This window comes from Oryctolagus cuniculus, chromosome 7 (genome assembly GCF_964237555.1).
Source record: "Oryctolagus cuniculus chromosome 7, mOryCun1.1, whole genome shotgun sequence".
Classification (NCBI taxonomy): Eukaryota; Metazoa; Chordata; class Mammalia; order Lagomorpha; family Leporidae; genus Oryctolagus; species Oryctolagus cuniculus.
The window spans coordinates 154,079,997-154,102,135 of record NC_091438.1 but is presented as its reverse complement, the minus strand read 5'-3'; the positions used below and the strand labels follow the sequence as shown (position 1 = coordinate 154,102,135).

The 22,139-nt window shown below is 55.7% G+C and overlaps 1 protein-coding gene across 4 annotated transcripts; it reads right to left on the bottom strand.

Annotated features, from left to right (window-relative positions):
- Window positions 1–118: 118 nt before the first annotated feature.
- CASP9 (caspase 9) lies at window positions 119–21,877 on the bottom strand. Of its 4 annotated transcripts, none has more exons than XM_070079258.1 (10): window positions 21,585–21,877; window positions 17,225–17,585; window positions 12,356–12,390; window positions 10,828–11,004; window positions 10,326–10,415; window positions 10,048–10,195; window positions 4,016–4,153; window positions 2,860–2,968; window positions 2,532–2,641; window positions 119–894 (listed from the first exon to the last, which is right to left on the bottom strand). In XM_070079258.1, the coding sequence occupies exons 1-10, from the start codon at window positions 21,714–21,716 to the stop codon at window positions 839–841; spliced, it is 1,356 nt and encodes a 451-aa protein (XP_069935359.1). In that variant the 5' UTR covers window positions 21,717–21,877; the 3' UTR covers window positions 119–838. The 4 variants fall into 4 exon arrangements, with proteins under 4 accessions (XP_069935359.1, XP_069935358.1, XP_051692547.1 ...); XM_070079257.1 differs by having other exon boundaries at window positions 4,016–4,198; window positions 21,585–21,873; XM_051836587.2 differs by lacking the exon at window positions 2,860–2,968 and having other exon boundaries at window positions 21,585–21,871.
- Window positions 21,878–22,139: the final 262 nt, after the last annotated feature.

Sequence of the window (22,139 nt, the reverse complement as noted above, 5' to 3'; positions counted from 1 at the left end):
ACGGGATACCTGTGTTCCCTGGGACAAGAGACTCAAGCCCCTGCAGCAGGACACAGCCCCCACCCGGGTCCCACTCCCGGGCTGGGAGGGGCTCGGAGGAATTAAGACAGAGAGAAAGTTGGAAAACTGCAAGTCTGCTGTATGAGGAAGAACCAAGAGAGCAAAGCGAGGCGGGAAATGGGCAAAAAGAGTCCACACTCCCCTCTCATTCACGTTTTTAGGAATGAATCACACAATACAGGGGACGTGAGCTATTTTCAAAACGTCACTTAGAATTCACAGATGCCAGCTCTTCGGGCTCTGTTGCCCTAGGAGAGACGCTGGCTCATTTGTAGCAAAAATCCCTCCTGGTCAGTGGTTTCCACATGGGGGCGGTTTTGTCCGCCAGGCACGTGTGGCAGGGTCTGCAGATGTCTGTCGGCATGACTCAGGGACAGGAGCTCCTGCACCCAGCGGGCAGAGGCCAGGGGTGGCCCCGAGCAGCGTACGGTGCACAAACCCCCAGCATGAAGGATCGTCCCGCCCCAGACGTCAGTAGCCTGAAGGTCCGGAAACCCCGCTCGGAGAGAACCTGGAGGTCAGAGTCACGTTCACCAGCCCAGGACCAGCGCGGGGGAGGAGCCGGTGGTGTCCGCAGTGTTCCTCCGGGCTCGTCCTCCACCACCTGGCACCTGTCTCCAACCCGGGAGCTGCTACAAGGCTGTCCGCTGCAGGCCCCTAAGCCTCGTGCTGCAGGGAGGTCCAGGCCCGGCGCAGGAAGGTTTTGGGGTAAAACACAAGGCAGGGTGAGGGGCCCTGGCCCCGCTAAGTTTTAAAGAAAAGCTTTTTCCGGAGGAAATTAAAACAGCCAGGGATCTGTTTGTAAATCCCTCGCTCGGAAACAGCATTCGCGACCTGCGGGAGACAAACCAGGGGCAGTGAGTTCAGTTCTCCTGGCGGCGAGAACTCCAAAGATGGGCGAGGGCAGAGTGGCAGTATAAAGAACATGTGCTCAATTACACATTCAAAAAACTCAAAATTTGGGGCTAGCCTGTGACGCCACTATCCCATATGAGCACTGCTTTAAGTCCCAGCCGCTCCCCGCTAACGTGCCTGGGAAAGCAGTAGAAGATGGCCCAAGTGTTTGGGCCCCTGCACCCACGTAGGAGACCTGGATGGAGCTCCTGGCTCCTGGCTTCAGATCGGCACAGCTCCTGGCTGTTGCAGCCATTCAGGGTAATGAACAAGGGGATAGAAGACCTCTCTCTCTCTCTTTCTCTGTGTAACTCTGCCTTTCAAGTAAATAAATAAACCTTAAAATAAAAAAACTTCAATTCCAAAAACACCAAATACAAATCAGACTGAAAAGTTTGCACCCAAAAAAGGTGACAAGATTCAGGACCAGCAGTGGCACGTATCACGTGGCCCTGGGTGCCTCCTTCCCCGGCCCTGCAGGAACTCCAGCCACCTCTGAGGGTCACATGCCCAGGGACTGGGGTACCTGGCCCTGGGATTGTGCGAGGAAGTGCCCATGCTTGCCTGGGGTTCTTTTTTTTTTTTTTTTAATTTTTTGACAGGCAGAGTGGACAGTGAGAGAGAGAGAGAGAGAGAGAGAGAGAAAGGTCTTCCTTTGCCGTTGGTTCACCCCTCAATGGCTGCTATGGCCGGCACGCTGTGGCCGGCACATTGCGCTGATCCGAAGCCAGGAGCCAGGTACTTCCCCTGGTCTCCCATGGGGTGCAGGGCCCAAGCACCTGGGCCATCCTCCACTGCACTCCCGGGCCACAGCAGAGAGCTGGCCTGGAAGAGGGGCAACCGGGACAGAATCCAGCGCCCCGACCGGGACTAGAACCCAGTGTGCCGGCGCCACAGGCAGAGGATTAGCCTGTTCAGCCGCAGCGCCAGTCAGTTGCCCGGGGTTCTTGCATCAACTCTGCTCAGCAAGGCTCAGGGTCAGACCCTTCTTCCGGAGCAAGGAGTGTCCCAGCCCCCCTGCCCCCCTCACAGCACCAGTGAGCTAAGCAGAGCTGTGGGGGGACCCACGTGAAGGTGGCAAAGGCAGCAGCGAGGCTCTGGGGCCCACGGAGGAAGCAGCCGCTCTGAGCGGGGCTTTCACGCAGCAGGGCCGGGCCTGCCAGGCCACCCTTACCAGCCCGTCTCTCGCTGAAGCCCCCTGAGAAGGGGGTGTACTCAGCAGGGGTCCTTCATGCTTGAGGGTCAAGTAGAAGATTACACAGTGGGGTGGGCTGCAGGACAGGCCCACCCTCCTCCATCCATCACCCCTGGATGCCACGCCCTGGCTCCTGAGCCTCCCACCCTCGGACGACACAGGGGAAGGTGGCCCTTTAAGAAAAAGATTAATGTCACCCCTAGCAGTCCCATCCTTGTTAAGAAGCAAAAGCCCCTGCAGCTCTCACAAAAGCCAAAGCATCTCCCCCAACCCCCGAGCCTGAGCCCAGTGCCCGCCTCTCCCCAGCCGGGGGAGGCAGTGCCGCCCCCCCCCTCCCCCCGCAGCGGGCCCCCTCTCTCCGGTAGAGGAAGGCAGTACTCACCCGGAGCAGCAGGGACTGTAGGTCTTCGGTGGGAGCCCACCGCCCCAGGATGTGGTCCAGGGTCTCCACGTACCACGAGCCGCTCTTGGGATCCCTCCAGGAGACGAAACCTTCGAAGGGGAAAGTGGACACTCCATGGGAGAGCAGGCCCTGTCCGGGCACGCGGGCCAGCACCCCCAGACTCGGACCCACGCGTGCGCCTGGCGGAAGCCCACATCCCTGTGGCTCTGGCCTCTCTGACCTTGCTTCACCCTCACCACCACCTGCAGATCTGGCTGAGACGCTCGTTTTCCCAGCAAGGAAACCAAGGCTCCGGGAAGTGACTCACCCAAGAGATAAGAACGGAAAGGAAGGAGGGCGTTTGGCCTGGCGGCTAAGATGCCACTTAGGGTGCCTGCGTCCCCCATCAACACCGGCTCCACTCCTGACTCCGCTTCCTGCCAATGCAGACACTGAAGGCAGCGGTGACGATGGCTCAAGTAATTGGGTCCCTGCTACCCACGTGGGAGATCTGGATCACATTCCCGGCTCCTGCTTCAGCCTGCCCAGCCCAGGCCGTTCAGGGAGTGAACCAGCAGATGGGCTCTGTCTCCCGGCGCTGTGGCATGGTGGGCTAAGCCTCTGCCTGTGGCACCTGCATCCATATGGGTGCCAGTTTGTGTCCCGGCTGCTCCATTTCCGACCCAGCTCTCTGCTTGGGTCCCTGAACACGCATGGGAGACCTGGAAGAAGCTCCTGGCTTCTGATCAGCTCAGCTCCAGTCTTTACAGCCATCTGGGGAGTGAACCAGCAGACGGAAGACCTCTCTGTCTCTCCCTCTCTCTCTCTACAACTCTGCCTCTCAAATAAATAAAGAAATCTTGAAAAAAGAAAGGGAGGGAGGGAGGGAGGGAGGGAACCACTGCCTGTCCCACCACCTGCCTCCCAGGCCTCACGCTCAGTGGTGGTCGAGTCCCCTGTGTAAGCTCCAGGACAACCTCTCTGGTACAGTTATCATTCCCGTTCTAAAGAGAAGGCTGAGGCAAAGCCGGGAGGAGTGTGGCAAATGAGGCAAACCCAAGGGCGTGTGCCTGTGGAAACTGCGTCCCAGGAGCCTCCCCTCCCCCCTGCCCTCCCCTCCTTCCCCCTCCCTTTCTTACTCCCTCACCCCCTTCCTCCTGCCCTCTTACCCCCTCTAGCCCTCCCCTCCTTCCCTCCTCCCTTTCTTACTCCCTCACCCCCTTCCTCCTCCCCTCTTACCCCCTCTAGCCCTCCCCTCCTCCTCCTTCCCCTCTTCCCCTCTCCTTTCCCCTTCCTCCCTCCTTCTGCCTCCGTCCCCCCTCCCCCAGCAGAGGCTCTGAGAGGTGAAGGGATCTCTCAAGGTGACACCAGTGGCAGCAAGAGCTGGAACCAGAACTCCCAGGTCCCTTCTTACCCAACACAGCTGCCCCCAGGGCAAACCAGAGGACTGCTGCCAGGAGTGCGCACCCCCCTGCTGCACTCACCTGGGAAGGTGGAGTAGGACACGAGGATGTCACTGGGCGTGGGCAAGCTAGACACAGCATCCACCTGGTCATCGGAGGTCCTCGGGCCTCCCTGGAATGGGGTGGCATCCGGCTCCAGGTTGTGCCCAGAGGTCCTGTCTTCGGGACAAGCGGAGGCCACCTCAAACCCGTGGTCCTTCTGCTCTGCAGGAAGCAGAAACAAACCCCGCGTGACCCTGAACCACACAGACCCAGGCTGCAGCCCCACGTCTCAGCCCCACGCGGCCAGTCCCCAGCCCAAGGCCGCTGGACTCCTCTGCAGCCAGGCTCGCAAGGCTGGCAAACACAAGCAGGGAACGGGAACAGAAGCTGTGCTGGTTTCTACACCACAAGTTTACACATTTGTGAGTGTGATTCGGAGGAAGAAAGGAGACTGCAGAACACTTTAAAACACATAAAAGCAAGTTACGGGGCCGGCGCTGTGGTGTAACAGGTAAAGTCACCGCCTGCAGTGCTGGCATCCCATACGGGAGCCAGTTCAAGTCCCGGCTGCTCCACCTCCGATCCAGCTCTCTGCTATGGCCTGGGAAAGCAGTGGAGGATGACCCAAGTCCTTGGGCCCCTGCACCTGCGTGGGAGACCTGGAGGAAGCTCTTGGCTCCTGGCTTCAGATTGACACAGCTCTGGGTGTTGTGGCCATCTAGGGAGTGAACCAGCAGATAGAAGACCTCTCTCTCTCTCTCTCTCTCTCTCTCTCTCTCTCTCTCTCTGCCTCTCCTTCTCTCTGTGTAACTCTGACTTTCAAATAAATAAATCTTTTTAAAAATTAAATTAAAAAGAAAAACAAGTTATAAAACAGGCATCCAGAAGAACGAAAAACAGGTGTTCAAACAAAACTTTGCATGCAAAAATCCATGGCAGCATTATTCACAATTGCTAAAAGGTAGAAATGACCCAGTACCCACTGACAGATGAATGGGTAAGCAAACTGTTGTGTGTTCATACAATGGATTATTACTCAGCCTTAAAATTTAAGTGAACTACTGCTGCACGCTACAACACAGGGAACTCTGAAAATGTTGTGCTGAGTGAAAGAAGTCGATATCATCGATATGAAATACCCAGACTAGGCTGATTCATAGAGCATTGTCCCTGGGTTATTACAAAGTGTTTTTTAAGCACACAGTGTAGACACAGATCGCAGACACACACATGCACGCACAGGACACCATGGAACATGAGCACCGATCAACGCAAGCCCTGGGGAGGATCCAAGCACAAGACAAAGCCCTTCTGGCTCAAAGTGCAAATCCCACGCCATAAATTTATGCCGAGACTTAGACTTAAAAAAAAAAAGCTACCTAGAGCAGAGATAAACAGAATAGAGAATAGAAAAACACTAGGGAAAACTGATGAACATAAAAGTTGGTTTTTGAAAAGAAAGGCTTAACCTACTCCGCCACAATGCTGGGCCCAAATTAATCTTTAAAAAAAAATAATAAAGAGAAGGGAACACTTCCTAACTCCTTGTCAGAGCCCAGAATTACCGGGACACTAAAGCCACACAAAGATCCTCCATAAGGGGAGACAACAGACCAATGCCCCTTATGAACACTGATGCAACCATTCTCAATAAAACACTAACAGGCCAGACTCTGCAACACGGGAGATCACACACCTGCAGCTCCGTTCACAACAGCTGAGCTGCGGCATCAACGCAGACGCCCATCAGCTGATGACTGGAGAAAGCCAGTGTGAGGACTATTCACCGTGGAAGACGACTCAGCCACGAGAGAAGGAAATCCTGTCTTTCATGGCAAAATAGATACAACAAAAGCCATCGTAGCCAGTGAACTAAGCCACTCCCAAAAAGGCAAATACCGTATGTTTCCCTGATCCACGGTAACCAACAGAATACAAAATAATGTAATGTATGCTAGCGAAACTGACATCTTAGCAACTGATCATTGTTTACAGCCCTTGTCTCTACTGTTGAGGCACAGTGGTTTTTTTCTTCTATTTGTTGAGTTCTTTACCTAATGGAGGGGTAAATTTTATGATTATAAAATAAACTGAAAGTAGATCATTGTAAAAATTAAAAGATTAAGAAAGGAAGGAGGAGAGAGGGTGGAACATGGGCAGGAGGGAGGTGGGATGAGGAGTATGACTATGATCCTACATCTGTACATATGAAATGTGCTACCTTATATACATTTTTAAAATATTTATTTATTTGAAAGTCAGAGTTACATAGAGAGAGAAGAAGAGGCGGGGGGGGGGGAGAGAGAGAGAGAGAGAGAGTGTTCTTCCATTCGCTGGTTCACTCTCCAGCTGGCCACAATGGCCGGAGCTGCGCCAATCCAAAGACAGGAGCCAGGAGCTTCTTCCGGGTCTTCCACGCAGATGCAAGGGCCCAAGGACTTGGGCCATCTTCTACTGCTTTCCCAGGCCATAGCAGAGAGCTGGATCGGAAGTGGAGCAGCCGGGTCTCACACTGGCGCCCAATATGGGATGCCGGCACTGCAAGCGGCAGCTTTACCCGCTATGCCACAGCGCCCGCCCCCTTATATAAAATTTTTAAAAAGATCATATACCATGACCATGTGGGATTTATTCCTGGAATACAAGGATGGTTCAACATACAAAAATCAATGCAGGGGGCCAGCACTGTGGTGCAGTGGGTTAATCCTCCACCTGCAACACCAGCATCCCATATGGGCACCGGTTCGAGTCCTGGCTGCTCCACTTCCAATTCAGCTCTCTGCTATGGCCTAAGAAAGCAGTGGAAGATGACCCAAGTGCTTGGGCCCCTGCACCCACATGGAGACCCAGAAGAAGCTCCTGGCTCCTGGCTTCAGATTGGCCCAGTTCCAGCCACTGCGGCCATCTAGGGAGTGAACCAATGGATGGAAGCCTTCTCTCTCTCTCTCTCTCTCTCTCTCTCACTCTGCCTTTCAAATAAATAAATCTTAAAAAAAAAAAAAAAAAGGCAGAAAGGGGGCCGGTGCTGTGATGCAGTGGGTTAACGCCCTGGCCTGAAGTGCCAGCATCCCATATGGGCGCTGGTTCGAGACCTGGCTGCTCCACTTCCGACCCAGCTCTCTGCTGTGGCCTGGGAAAGCAGCAGAAGATGGCCCAAGTGCTTGGGCCCCTGCACCCATGCGGGAGACATGGAAGAAGCTCCTGGCTCCTGTCTTTGGATCGGCCCAGCTCTGGCTGGTGTAGCCAACTGTGGAGTGAACCATAGGATGGAAGACCTCTCTCTCTCTGTAACTCTGACTTTCAAATAAATAAATAAATTTAAAAGGAAGAAAAAGGGAGGGAAGGGAGGGGAAGGGAGGGGAGGGAAGGAAGGAAAACACAAGAGGCAGCCGCAGGCACTGACAGGGGAGGGGAAGAGCGGGTCAGCCGGAGGCGGAGGCGAGCCGAGGTGTCTCCAGCGTGTGTCAGCCCCGCTAGGGAGATCCGAGGTGAAGGCCCCGCCTACGGGGCGAGGCATCTCCTGCTCGAGTGTTTCTCAGGGGCCTCATGAATTCAAAACTCCCCTCCCCCCACCAAGAACAGACGGACGCCGGGAGATGTTCCCTCTGCACACAGAGTCCACGCCCACTGCAGCACACTGGCGGCCTTGGCCTTCACCTCAGCGCGGTCACCCCAGGAACTGAAGCTTGGCACAGCCGGTGGCAGCCTGGCTCTCGCCAAACCGCGCCGACACCACAGTGGCTGACCTTGTGGGTGGCCTGTCAGCCCTGGTGCTGTGACCTTGTCGTGGGGACGTGTTGAAGGGTGCTTTAAGTTCCAACAGTTACATTTAAAACAGCAATCCGGGGACAGGCACTTGGCGTGTGTTCCAGATACCACAAAGCATAAATCCAGCGCCTGGGTTCAGGTCCCAGCTCCGCTCCCAATTCTAGTTTCCTACTAATGTGCACCCCAGCAGCTAGCAAGTGATGGTTCAAGTGCCTGGGGCCCTGCCACCCACATGGGAGATGCCGACTGACTTCCGGCTCCCGGCTTCTGCCTGGTCCAGCCCAGATGGCAGCTCTCTCTGCTTCCCAAATAAATACAAATACATATAACAGCAATCCAAGAGTCAGATCCAGGGTAGGTGTTCTGATGAATGTAACCAGGCCTGAACAGAGAAACCCAGAATTCCTGTGCCCGGCTGAGTGGCGCCACCGTGTGGCAGCACTGTTAAACACCAGGTCACTCAGCAGAGATGGGAACTCCGGGGACATCCGAGTCACATTCCAGCTTTGAAACGTTGCTGTCCCCATGAGGCTGCTATATTTAGCTTTGCTCTTTAAAAAAATTATTTATTTATTTGAAAGGCATAGCTAGAGAAAGAGACAGAGCGAGATCTCTTCTAACCGCCAGTTCACTCTCCAGACGGCCACAACCGCCGAGGCTGGACCAGGCCAGAATCAGGAGCCAGGGGCTTCTTCCCAGTCTCCTGTGTGGAAGGCAGGGGCCCAAGGACTTGGGCCATCTTCCACTGCTTTCCTGGGCTTCTACTTCAAATTCAGATATTTAGAATCCACGTAAGATGCGATCAGATCTGAGCTTTGTTCCAGTCTGGGGACCTGGTTGTGGGGCAGACGGCCCTGGCCCTGCTCGCCAAGAGCTGACACCAGAAGAGGCCATCTCAGCACGAGAACAAGGTGCTACGGAACAGGAAGAGTGGGCCACAGGAGCAGCCAATCCCGACTCTGTGCAAGGAGGGGGTGATCAGGGAAGACTTCCAGGAGGTGGTGACTCCTTGGTTCTCAAGACAGAGGGACGTTATAAAGGCCTAAGTTTGGCCCTACCCAGCCTCTCTCTGGTGTGGCTGCAGATGGAATCACTGCTTCTCTGACCACACCCCCAGCACTGCTCTCTGGACTGTGCGCTGATGCTCTGGGTCTGTGCTCTGCCGTCTGTACCGTGAACCCCAGAGCTGTGGGCTAGAACAACCCCTTCTTCCTAAGTAGCCGGTGTCAGGAATTTCCCTAGCTGGACAAATGCTGACCAGCATGCGGGCTGGGTGTGGGGGACATAAGACCAGCGAAACCCCGATGACCCCAGGAGGCTGGCAGCCCAGAGCCATGTCACGCGTTGCTGGTGTGCACGGTGCCCCTGGGGCAAGGTGCACGGGGCTGCGGTACAGCAACGCCCATTTCTCTGGCAGATCAGGCCCAAGGGCAAGGAGCCGAATCACCTGCCAGGTGTCCCAGCCCCAGAGAGCCGGGAGCAGAGGGACCTCCCTGGCCTGGAGTCTCCAGTGCTCCCGCCACTGCCATCAGGACCCAGGGAGCTAGCGCTGCCTCTCTTCCTTCTTATTTGACTAGAAAATCAGGAAACTGGGGGTGAATGCTGTGGTACAGTGGCTTAACCCGCCTCTTGGGAGGCCCACATCTCACACTGGATGCCAGTTCGAGTCCCAGTGATGATACTTCTGATCCAGCTCCCTGCCGGTGCGCCTGGGAAGCAGCAGAGGACGGCCCAGCCCCTGCACCCACATGGGAGGCCCGGATGGAGCGCCTGGCTCCTGGCTTCAGCCTGGCCCAGCACCTGCTGTTACGGCATCTGGGGAGTGAACCAGCCAATGGGATCGACCTCTCCCTCTTTCTCTGTCTGCATTTCAAGTAAATAAATTACTTTTTTAAAATCAGGCAATGGTGAAGTAGGGGTTAGAGTTACACCCACGCAGACGGCAAAACTACAACAATCCAAATAGTCCTTAGAAATTCCTCAGACCCCCAACAATGAGAATCCCAACAATGGAACTCCTTCGATTCCCCGCGCGGTTCCCTGTGGGATGGTGGAAAGAGGCCCTCGCGGATGGAGGCTGGGAGGGGTCCAAGCTGCTCCCTTGCTCCCCTCCGCTTGTTTGTGCCAAGGCCCTGGAGTGGAGGTCGGCAAGGTGACAGAGCCCGGGACCCTCCTGCACCACCCCAGAGAGGAGCGCTCGCTCCGCAGAGCGGGTGACGCTGAGGCCGGCTCCGGCTGGGCACCGCAGTGACCGTGTCTGGAGAGGCCCCGTGGGCACCCGGGGAGGCCGAGCTGCTGCTTACCCCCTCCGCAGGCCTGGATGAAGAAGAGCTTGGGCTTCCCACCCAGGCTGGGGCAGCTGGTCCCGTTGAAGATGTTCACGACTCTCTCAACGGGCACGGGGTATCCGTCCGTGCCATAGACGGCCCCAGGGAACTGGAGGTGGCTGGCCTGGAAGACCAAGAATCCTGGTTACAGAACCAAGAAGTGAGGGTCGGCCAAGGGCACTCTGGGCACGGGAGGGGAGAGCCCCGTGGCACACAGCCCCAGGGGCCAGGCCACACGGAGGACAGCCTCCTACCTGGCAGCCGTGAGACAGGATGACAACCACGCAGCAGTCCAGGGCGCTGTGGTCCCGCTGTGCCAGCTCCGCCAAGGCCAGGAGCATTTCCTACGAGGGAAGGCTGCACATGAGCCACAGCATGGGCCATCAGGCCACCTCCCCGGCCCCTCCAGGCTGCACATGGATCAGCCCAAAGGCTTGGGCGGGGCACATTCTCTGCTCCCAGGGGCTGACGGAGTGACAGTCACCACCCCATCACAGCAGCCAGGGCTAGGGCTCTCAGGGGAAAGGTGCTGTGCTGGGCATCCCTCATGTAAGCCCCACAACACAATCTTGTCTTCTACACAGGGAAACTGAGGCACAAGAGGTCACACAGCCGAACCAAGAGTGCCAGTCCTGAAACCCACACTTCCCTGAGCCTGAGGCTTGAACCTGCGACCATGGGGCCGACCACTGGACCGCTACTGCCGCCCCCCCACCCACCCCGCCCGCCCGCTTCCTCGGTGGGTGGGGACTGCACCTTGGCGGTCAGGTCAGGCTTCACCTCCACGGTGAAGTGCAGCGAGCAGAAGCGGTGCTGCAGTTTCGCGCAGTCGATGTTGGAGCCGTTGCGGGCGCTGAGCCCCGAGGTGCTGCTGAAGTTCACGTTGTTGATGATGAGGCAGTGGCCACAGGGCTCTGCGTCCAGGACGTACGCCTGCAGGAGCACAGGGCCCAGCATAAGCCGGGGTCCCACCAGGCCCCCACCCCTGACCCTGGCAGAGGCAGCAAGCCCCTGGTTCCCACGCCCGTAGCTCCCGGTCTGCCCCGGGGCCAGGGCAGAAGATCAGCTCCAGCCTCAGTAACCCCACCCCCAAAGGCACTCCCCCCAGAAGGACCTTAAGAATCACTGGTCTCTACTGTGGCAAAAAGTGGCCTACATGAAGGATCTCTGTGAGTGAGATCCCAGTGGGAAGAAGGGGCCATCAGAGAAGGAGGGAGGAGAGAACTTCTACTTTGACTATGGCCTTGTCTACATAAGGTCGGAGTTTGTGGACTCAAGAGGCTTCCACAGCCTTGGCAGCTCATGGCAAGAGCCTCGGTGATCTCTGACGTCATAAATAAGAGTGTCAATTGTTAACAACAGGAATCACCGTGCACTTGCTCCCCATGGAGGACTTCTGTCCTTAATGAGTTGTACTATGAGAATTAATGGTAAATTTAGTCTTCAAACAGTACTTCATACTTTGTGTGTCTGTGTGGGTGCCAACTGTTGAAATCTTTACTTAGTATACAGTTGGGCTTCTGTATATAAAGATAAATACAAATGAATTTTAATGAAGAATGGGATGGGAGAGGGAGTAGGAGGTGGGAGAGGAACGGGGGTGAGGGCGGATATATGAGAACCACTATATTCCTGAAGCTTACCTATGAAGTTTATGTTTATTAAATAAAAGTATTCTAAAAAAAAAAATCACTAGTCTCAAGGCTCTCACCCACAGAGCACCTGAGAATTTCAAGGCCAGCTCAGTGAGCGACTGGGACCTGGCCGCCGTGCGGGTGTCGGAGGCTGCTTCCCGCCCAGGCTCACTCCCCTGCTGTCTCCCAGAGCCCACTCTTGTTTAGGGCACACAGCACTGCAGCCACACAGGGCTGAGCTAAGCGGACGCTTCACGGGGGGAATGTCACGGCTGTGACATCACTAAGTGGCCCCTGGTTGACAGAAACATCATCCCGTGGCACATGACCCGATTTCCACGGGCACGCCTTTCACTTGCCTATCTTCTCTCTCCCCAGCTAGTCTGATGGCTCCGCCAGGGCCAGCAGCTCTTGTCCAGGGCGCTCCAGCGTGGAGCCAGGGGGCCACGCGTGCAGTAAACACCTGTATGAGCGAGCGCAGTGACGGGGTGGGCGGACGCTGATGCCGCCCCTGACTTTACAGCTGAGGGAAAGCGGGGTTGAATGATCTGCTCCAGCGAGCGCTGGCCAGGGCAGGGTTCATGGACTCCCAGAGGGCTGGAAGTAGAACTCCATTCCAGCTACTGGCCTTGGATCACACACAGACTCACCAAATCCACGTTTCCTCTCACACCATCCTGAGCACCTAGAGAGAAAAGTAAGAGGGAAACAGGGACGTGAGGGTCCCCTGTGAAGACAACCCCCACACGAACAGAGAGGAGTGGGAACTTAGGGACTCCCAGACTGTGCTGGTGGGAGAGTCCTGTGGCAGCCACCTTGCAGAACTGCCTACAAGGTTTTTTAAAAAAATATTTATTTATTTATTTGAAAGTCAGAGTTACACAGAGAGAGAAGGAGAGGCAGAGAGACAGAGAGGGAGGTCTTTCATCCACTGGTTCACTTCCTAATTGGCTGCAATGGCTGGAGCTGTGTTGATCCAAAGTCAGGAGCCAGGAGCTTCTTCCAGGTCTCCCACATGGGTGCAGGGACCCAAGGACTTGGGCCATCTTCTGCTGCTTTCCCAGGCCATAGCAGAGAGCTGGATCAGAAGTGGAGCAGCTGGGACTCGAACCAGTGCCCACTTGGGACGCCAGCACTGCAGGTGGCGGCTTCACCTGCTATACCACAGCACCAGCTCCCACAAGTTTCTAATAGAGTTAAACTCACACCTGCCTCTGAGCGGCAGGCCCACCCTCAGGTGCATCTCCAAGAGAAAAGAGTGACATGCGCACAGAAAGACTTGGCCAGGAGTCTTCACTGAGCCTTATTTACATAAAGTCCCAAACTGGAGATAACCAATGTGACAAGCTGATGAATACACAAACTGGGATCCACTGAGACCCACAACAGCTAGAAAACAAGCAAGCTACCGATACTCGCAACACCATGGATGACCTCAAAAGCATTATGGGAAACAAAAACCCGTTGCAAAACAGTTTATATGAAGTTCCAGAATTTATACGTAGTTCCTCCATGTATGTGAAGTTCCAGAAGAGGAGGAGGAAGGGAAGTCCGGAGACCAGACGCTCCTGGTCTGCAGGTCCACTGGTGCACAGTGGGCCTCCAGAAATATCTGCAGAATAAGTAAATGAGTAAAAACGCTCATTTCCCTGCAACATCAAGAGTTTTCACTTTTTTATTAATTTATTTGGCAGGCAGAGTGCCGCAAAGGGAGAGACAGAGACAGAAAAAGACATCTTCCATCTGCTGGTTCACTCCTCCAATGCCTGCAGCAGCCAGGACTGGTCCAGGCCAAAGCCAGGAGCCTGGAGCTCCACGTGAGTCCCCTACACGGGTGGCAGGGGCCCAGATGCTCAGGCTGTCCACTGCTGCCTTCCCAGGGACATTAGCCGGGAGCCGGGTGGGAAGCAGCACAACTGAGACTTGAACCGGCACTCATATGGATGCCAGCATCATGAGCTGTACAACGCTGGCCCCTTCACTCCTTTTTAAGTTATTCATTTATTTGAAAGAGAGAGAGATTCTGCCTGCTGGCTCATTCCTCCAATGCCTGCAACAGCCAGGAGCCAGGAATTCCATCCAGGTCTCCCATGTGGATAGCAGGGACCCAACTACTTGAGCCATCATCTGTAGCCCCCCAGGGTGCACAGTAGCAAGAAGCTGCCATCAGGAGCAGGGTGCAGGCATCCCAGGCGGCTTCGTAACCGCTGCACCAAACATCTGCCCTGGCGTTTTCATTTCAGCGAGCAAGAGCTCAGCTGGCCACCAGCCTGGAAGGCTGTAGGGCTCGCGCTCTCTCTCTCTATCTCTCTCTCTCTCTCTCTCTCTTTAAACCAAGATAACTTGTTTATCTTGGTGGCTTCCTGAAGCTGGTGGGAGGTTGAAATAATGCTGTCACTCATTGCGTAGAGCAGGCCTGGCCCCTTGCTAGGAACTACCTCTTGCCAATTTAAAAGCCACACTGGAGCAGAGGTCAGCTACATGGTGCTTGAAAGGTGTTTCTCCCAAAATGGCAGCTCCCACGCGGGTGACAAACACATGTGACTAAGCGTGTTTGCAAAAGAATCAGCTTCTTAGCCAGGGAGTCACTGGGTACAGGCCCGTGTCACCCACAGAGAGAAGTGGGGGAAGGGGGCGTGCCCTCCAACTAGCCTCTTCCCAATCTCAGTAATGCGGAAGTCACTGATCACCCACTTCCTGCAAACGTCCCCGATCACCCACTTCCTGCGAGGCCCTGTGGGGAGCGCTTTCCACATACGGCCTCGCTGACTCCTAAGAGCAGTTCTGCAACAAACGCTGTCGTCCGTCCCCTCTGACAGAGCCTCAGAGAGCCCGAGCGGCGCGGGGCGGTGAGCACAGCCACCAGCCCCGGAGTGGAGGGGCCGGGCCAGGCTAACACCAACCTTTACTTTCCAGAAAGTCCTAACCCCGGGAGAGGCATGAGCAGAGAAGCCACGGGGCTGGGTAGGGCTAGGTGTCGACGTCACTGCCCAGGGGGTGCCCAGGTATTCGGTTACATGCTATTTCTGAGTGTGTCCGTGACGGTCCTTCTGGAATTCTGGGAGAGATTAGCATCTGACCTGGTGGACTCAGGACAGCAGGAGAGTTCGCCACTGTGGGCCACCTCATCCAACCCACTGAAGCCCCAAATGCAACAGAGAGAGGGAGAATCTGACCTTGGTGGGCCTCACCACCCGAGGTGGGAATGGGGCCTCCTGGCCCTCTACCAAGGACACACACATCGGAAATCCTGACTCTCACACTTGGCTGGAACCACACCACAGCACGCACGCAGCAAACTGTGGGCCCGCTCTGCCTCCGTGATCATGAGAGCCAATTCCCGATAATGAATCTCTCTCTAGATACATCCAAGTGGTCTTCAAAAGTTCACGGACGGGGCAGGTGTCGTGGCACAGCCGGCTCAGCCGCTTCCAATCCATTCCCCTGCTAATGCGCCTGGGAAGCAATGAATTGATAATGTCCCAAGTGGCGTTGGGCCCATGGGCTGGCACTGTGGCACAGCAGGTTAGGCCATGGCCTACAATGCCAGAATCCCATATGAGCACTGGTTCAAGTCTTCGCTGCTTCACTTCTGATCCAGCTCCCTGCTAATATGCCTGGGAAAACAGAAGAGGATGGCCCAAGTATTTGGACCCTGCCATCCACATGGGAGGCCTTGAGAGAGAGCTGGGAGATTGATTAGATCATTTATGTAAGCGCTTTGAACATCCCTAACCCAAAAACCCAAAACTCACTGACGTGACACCGGAGCGGTAATTTCACACCTGACTTCCCGCAACGGATCACTATCAAAATGTAACCACACTAATGACACTGTATAAAATTATCTTCATGGGGCCAGTGCTGTGGCATAGTGAGCTAAGCCCCCGTCTGCAGTGCCGGCATCCCATATGGGCACCAGTTTATGTCCCGGTTATTCCTCTTCCGATCCAGCTCTCTGCTTATAGCCTGGTAAAGCAGTAGAAGAAGGCCCAAGTGCTTGGGCCCCTGCACCTGTGTTGGAGACCTGGAAGAAGCTCCTGGCTTCGGACTGGCCCAGTTCCAGCCATTGCAGCCACTTGGGGAACAAACCAGTGGATAGAAGACCTTTCTGTCTGTCTCTCCCCTTCGTTGTAACTCTGCCTCTAAAATAAATAAATAAAATTAAAAAAAAAATACCTTCAGACTATGTGGCATTTATGAAAATATGAATGAATTTCATGTTTATTTGGGCCCCATTCCCAAGACATCCCATTTTGTCTAAAAATAAAATAAAATGAGAAATTTGAAACAGTTCCAGTCCCAGCAGTTCAGACAAGGGCTGCTCAATCTGCAGTAGATACTCAGTACTGCTAACCACTACCCCTGCTAGTACCGCACGACGGCCCACTGGGCAACCAGGAAACGAGCAGCCCCAGATCTCCCCGCGCTGCCAAGGAAGCCAAGTGCTACTGACAACCACCCAGGTCCATCAGCAGAACAGTATCCAGAACAGGAACCCCACCACCACCTAGCAGTGAAAAAGAATGGACACCCACTATGCACAACAACGTGGACGCGTGCCCCAGAGCAAGGATGGGCGGAAGCAGCCAGACTCTGGAGTGCACATGGCAGCACTTCATTCCTTCGGAAGTTCAAGGAGACAGAGACGGGAACAGTGACTCCCTTGGGTGCGGGGAGTGGGAACAGACTAGGAGGAAGAGCTGTGGAGGACACTGGGATGACCCAGGTGTTGCTGACCTGGGAGTGCCCGTCGGTTAAAATCATCCAACTCTGCTCTCGGGACTCATGCATTTTGCCGGATGTGGCCTTGTGACCTTAAGTAACTGACTTCCGCCTCCTAAGCCCCGGTTTGCTGCCCGACAAGGGAGGCGGGCAGGGGGATGTACTCTGCAGGTGCACACAGGGAGCAGACTCTGAGCTGAGGCCTCCCTCCTGCCCCAGGCACGGGCTGTGGTGGAATGAGAAGGCCGTGTCAAGATGGTGCTGGCTAGCAAGTGTCAGTTACTCAGGAAATGGCTTCGGAACCCACCTGGCAATGGAGCCTGCCTGGCAATAGACAGTGATTGGTTAGGACATAAACCGCCCCTTGACCGGATTGGCTGCCTCAGCTGCATAAGCTGCTGCACCAACTGAAATAAATGAGTCTGCGGGTTGCTTGCCTCTGGCCCACTCCCGGGGTCTGTGTGGTGACTTCATGCCTCTTGTCCCCACCGCTTCACCTCTCAGAACGAATCCACAGCAACAACAGGCCACTCCAAGCTATCCAGAGGCCAATCCTGCACAACAGCTGGATCTAGAAACACTGGCAAAAACCTGGGACACCCAAAACAGACCTGGGCGCATGCTTTTCTGAGGAGGGGCTGCCAAAGTTACCGCTCCTGATGACTTACCAGAATGTTCCACCCATCTCCCACATAATGTTCCATAAGACAATAGCAAAATTAAATTCTGAACCCCAGCCCACCCAGCTGTACCAGCAGTCACACCCAACCAACAAACACTCCATCGATACTCACAGACATCACGGAATCCTCCAGAACTGGAGTCCACCGGCCTGAGAACCTCTGGCCTGAGCTTGGCTGGCCATAGCTCCTCAGGCCCCAGCACCACCGGGGAGAGGTTTCCCAGGGCCGCCTGCGAAGTCACCGCTGTCGGCTTCTCTGGTTGGAGGCCCACTGGTCCCAGCACAAAGGGTGTCAGCGGCAGAGGTCTGATGGCCTCGGGGTCCCGTTCCTGCCTACTGGCTCGCAGGAAAGAAGCCAGTGTGTGCTGGCCAGTGTCCTCCAGGCAGGAGATGAACAAAGGAAGGGCCTGCCTCCCTCGGGTCTCCAGATCTATGACCAGCTGCCTGGCCTGATCCCGGCGAGTCCCCGCGTGCTGTTTGGAAAGAAAGACAAGACGCAGTCACCCACTTAGTGCCACCTGCTTCTCTCCTTGTCGCCCCATTTCCCATCTGGGACACATGGGTAGAAACAGAGCCTAGGGTACCCTGAGCGAGGGACCCGCCCCAGCCTCTGCTCTGTTTCAGAGGCATCTACCGCGTGCCCAACACTGTGCTAAATGCTAAAGACGGCAGGGCAAGGTCTCAGTCCTGAAAAGCCAGTGTTTAGCGCGGGTGTAGACAAATCAGCAAGGACACAGCAAGGAGACAAGGGCCAGGAAGGAAAATGCTCAGTGCCAACGGACTTGGCCGGGGCAGTCAGGCAAGCCCCCACCACCGCCACCACCAAGGGGACCCCAAGGAACACCAGGAAGCAAATAATGACTCAAAGAAAGGGAGGCGGGCCGCGGAGAGGGAGAGGCCTTGGCGTGGCCATGCTAAGAAATGCATCCTCGGAGCTGTGAGGAGCTACGGCAAAGCAGTGGGTTTCAGAACTGTGAAAACTGCACAGTTTCCTCACCGTATGCATTTTCCATGACCTTTCTGAAGACCTCTCATGTGCTTGGATTTCAATTTTATTTTTTGCACCAAAATAAACGTATCTTTTAGTTCCACTTTCCATGAACTTTTAAGGTCCCCTCATATAAAGAGGTTGACTCGACATGACGTAGACACTGGGTGGACAGAAGAGGGGGCAGTGGTCAAGGCTGCCTGACAGTGTCAGGGGCAGGGCCACTAGGTCAGGCAGCAGGAGGAAGATGCTGATTTCTTGCTGCCTGTCCTTGGGGACCCAGCACTGGACAAGGGCCTCAGGATCCACAGAGACAAGACACCACCTTGTCCCCAAATATCCTACAGTAGTACTAACAGAACTGTCCATGATGGTGGTAATGGTTTGCATCTGTGCTATCCAACATGGCAGCCAGTAGTCACACATGGCCACTGAGCACTTGGGGAGTCTGAGTACTAACTGAATTTTTTATTTTTTTAATATTTATTATTTATTTGAAAGGCAGAGTTACAGAGAGGGAGTGAGAGAGGTCTTCCATCCACTGGTTCACTCTCCACATGGCTGCAATGGCCAGGGCTGAGCCAGACCAAACCCAGGAGCCAGAAGCTTCTTCTGGGTATCCCACGTAGGCCATCCTTTGCTGCTTTCCCAGGCGCATTAGCAGGGAGGTGGATCCAAAGTGGACCATGGGGCCAGTGCTATGGCACAATGGGTTAAAGCCCTAGCCTGCAGCACCGGCATCCCACATGGGTGCCAGTTCAAATCCCGGCTGCTGCTCCTCTTCTGATCCAGCTCTCTGCTATGGCCTGGGAAAGCAGTAGAAGATGATCCAAGTCCTTGGGCCCCTGCATCCACATGGGAGACCTGGAAGAAGCTCCCAGCTCCTGGCTTCAGATTAGCTCAGCTCTGACCATTGCAATCATTTGGGGAGTGAAACAAAGGGTGGAAGATCTCTCTCTCTGACTCTACATCTCTCTGCAACTCTGTCTTTCAAACAAACAAAATAAACCTTTAAAAAAAAGAAGAGGAAGAAGAAGTGGAACAGTCAAGACTCCAACCAGCACCCACATGGGATGCTGCTGTCGCAGGTGGTGGCTTTACCGGCTACGCCACAACGCGGACCCCAATTTTATTTAATTTTTAAGTACTGAACACTTACATTTCCAACAGTTGCAAGTGGCCAATAACTATGACACTGAACAGCACAGACCCACCACACCACTGAGGAGACAAGTCTCCCAGGAAGAGCAGTCTGGGGCCCTGCTACCATGTGGGGGACCCGGATGGAGTTCCAGGAGCCTGGCTTCAGTCTGGCCCAGCCTTGGCCATTTAGGGGGTGAACCGGCAGATGGAAGCTCTCTCCCTCCTCCTCTCTCTCTCTCTCTCTCTCTGTGTGTGTGTGTGACTCTGCCTTTCAAATTAATAAATAAATCTTTTTAAAAATTAATAAACAGGGGCCACCACCTGCAGTGCTAGTACCCCCCCCCCATACAGGCGCAGGTTCCAGTCCCGGCTGCTCCACTTCTGATCCAGCTCTCTGCTGTGGCCTGGGAAAGCAGTAGAAGATGCCCGCATGTGTGTGGGAGACCTGGAGGAAGCTCCTGACTCCTTGCTTCGGATCGGCCCAACTCAGGCCGTTGTGGCCATTTGGGGAGTGAACCAGCAAATTGAAGACCTCTCTCTGCCTCCACCTCTCTGTCATCCACCTCTCAGATAAATAAATCTTTAAAAAATGAATAAATAGGGGGCAGGTAAAGCCACTGCCTGCAGTGCCGGCATCCCATATGGGCGCCGGTTCTAGTCCCGCCTGCTCCACTTCCAATCCAGCTCCAGAAGAAATCTGGGGAGTGAACCAACAGATGAAATCAATCTCTCTCTCTCTCTGCCTCGGTAACTCTGCCTTTCAAAAAAGTAAATAAATCTTTTAGGAACATGAATAAATAGGGGCTGGCGCCGTGGCTCACTTGGTCAATCCTCTGCCTGCGGCACCAGCACCCCATATGGGCGCCGGTTCTAGTCCCGGCTGCTCCTCTTCCAACCCAGCTCTCTATTGTGGCCTGGGAAAGCAGTAGAAGTTGGCCCAAGTCCTTGGGCCTCTGCACCTGCGTGGGAGACCCAGAAGAAGCTCCCAGCTCTTGGCTTCGGACCAGCGCAGCTCTGGCTGTTGCAGCCATTTGGGGAGTGAACCAATGGACAGAAGACCTCTCTCTCTGTCTCTCCCTCTCACTGTCTGTAACTCTACCTTTCGAATAAATAAAATATTAAAAAAAAAGAAACACGAATAAATAAATACCTAAGAAACCTAGTAACACTGGGCCTGCATGCTGGCCTGAGCACACGCAGCTGGAGACGGGTGGCAGGACAGATGCTGCCCACCATGGCGCCCACCCAGGCCTCCATGGGCATCTGAGCTTGTAGTCCCCCTGAACGTGTCTGAAGCAGGAACTGTCACCTCCAGCCATCTCTACTCCCTGTCCAGGCCCCACAGCAGGTGCTCCCGAGACTCACTTACAGCTGGCCACAGTCTATCACAGACTCGTTCCGGGGCAAGGCCATGGTCTGGGAGGAGGCAAACACACACAACAGTTCCCCAGAGGGTGGGAGGGGCCGTGAGTTCAGGCTGTGGCCAGGCGAGGGAGGGCCCGGGCTGGACAGTCGATACACAGGAACTGGGCGTGGAGGGCAAGGACACACTGCGCTTACTATGGAGGGGCCACGGGAGAAAGGTGGGTGCCGGGGGGTCCCCCACAGGCTCTCCCTCCCCTTGCAGGTTAACGACGGAGCCTCTGAAAGGTCCTGTCCTGTCTGTGATCTCCTGTGTGGTCGCCTCCCTGTCACTTAGCCATTGTTAATTAGCAGCTGGAAAAATGAAGCAGCAGCATTTTTTCCACTTTGCAAATGTGCAGCCAGTCCCCAGGCTGGAAAGGAGGAAAGGGAGGGAGAGGGTGCCCACACCGAGGCTGGGCCTGCTGGGCCCAGAACCCGGGCCAGAGGCCTGCAGCCAGTCACTCACACCCACTGCACCCCCACACTCTCACCGGCCCCAGGCGAGGGTCAGCCACGAACAGCCTCAAATGTATCCTTTCTCTCTGTTATCCGCATCAGGTCTCCTGACTTCCAAAAGCCCCTTAGGGACCCGCCAGAGTGGACAGGGCCCTCTGGGCCTGGCTCTAGGCTCTTCCACATCCACCGTCTCACTTGGTCCTTGGGTCAGCATCACTGCCCAGAGCACTGGGGCTCAAAGACGCTAAGTGACTTGCCCAAGGATACCCTGACGGGCAGCCCGACCCCAGGGTGGGTGCCCGGGACCAGGGTGCTGCAGAAGGGAAACACCAGAGCCTGCAGCCGCTGTAACCCGCACCCAGCCAAGAGGTGCGCGGGGTCCCGCTCACAGGGCACCCCAAAGTGGGGGTACTTGGGGAAGCGAGCGCGGGAGCTGCCACTGAGCCCCGCGGAAGTCAGGGGCGGCGAGGGAGGGGCGCACCTGGATGGCCTCGATCATGTCGGCCGTGAAGAGCTCGCAGCTGACCAGCGCGTCCCACAGCTCGGCCACCTGCAGCTCTTTCACCAGCCGCAACCGGCTGCGCCGCAGGAGCTGGCGGTCGGCCTCGTCCATGGCCGGCAGGAGACGCGGACCCGGGGCTCCGTCCGCTTCCGGGCCCGCTCCCCAGCACCGCCCTAAGACCCGGGACCCCGGATCCGCCCCCGACCTAGGACCCGCCTCCGCGTTGCGTCCCAACTCCTCATCACCCCTCGCTCCCGCCTCCACGTCCCTCCCCCACCCCAGCCGCCTCCCCGCCTACTCGCCCCCGCCTCTGCGCCCTCGCCACGACCTCATAGTCCACGCCCCCATAGTCCGCCCTCTCCTCCTCGCCACGCCCCCAAGGAACCACTCCGCGCCCTCGCCACACCCCTCCTGGTCCGTCTCAGAGCCTCGCTACACCCCCCCACCCCGACCACCCCTGCGCCCTCGCCACGCCCCATAGCCCGCCCCTGCGCCTTGGCCACGCCCCCACGGTCCGCCTCCGTGCCCTCGCCA

Bases quoted from the DNA above. Each gene is read 5' to 3' on its own strand.
- CASP9 (XM_070079257.1), bottom strand. From the start codon at position 21,716: ATGGACGAGGCCGACCGCCAGCTCCTGCGGCGCAGCCGGTTGCGGCTG. The intron at 2,969-4,015 runs GTGAGTGCAGCA...CTGCATTGGCAG, and splicing joins GTCCTACTCCACCTTCCCAG to GAAGCGGAGTCAGGAGTGGA. The intron at 895-2,531 runs GTGAGTACTGCC...TGTCTCCCGCAG, and splicing joins TACAGTCCCTGCTGCTCCGG to GTCGCGAATGCTGTTTCCGA.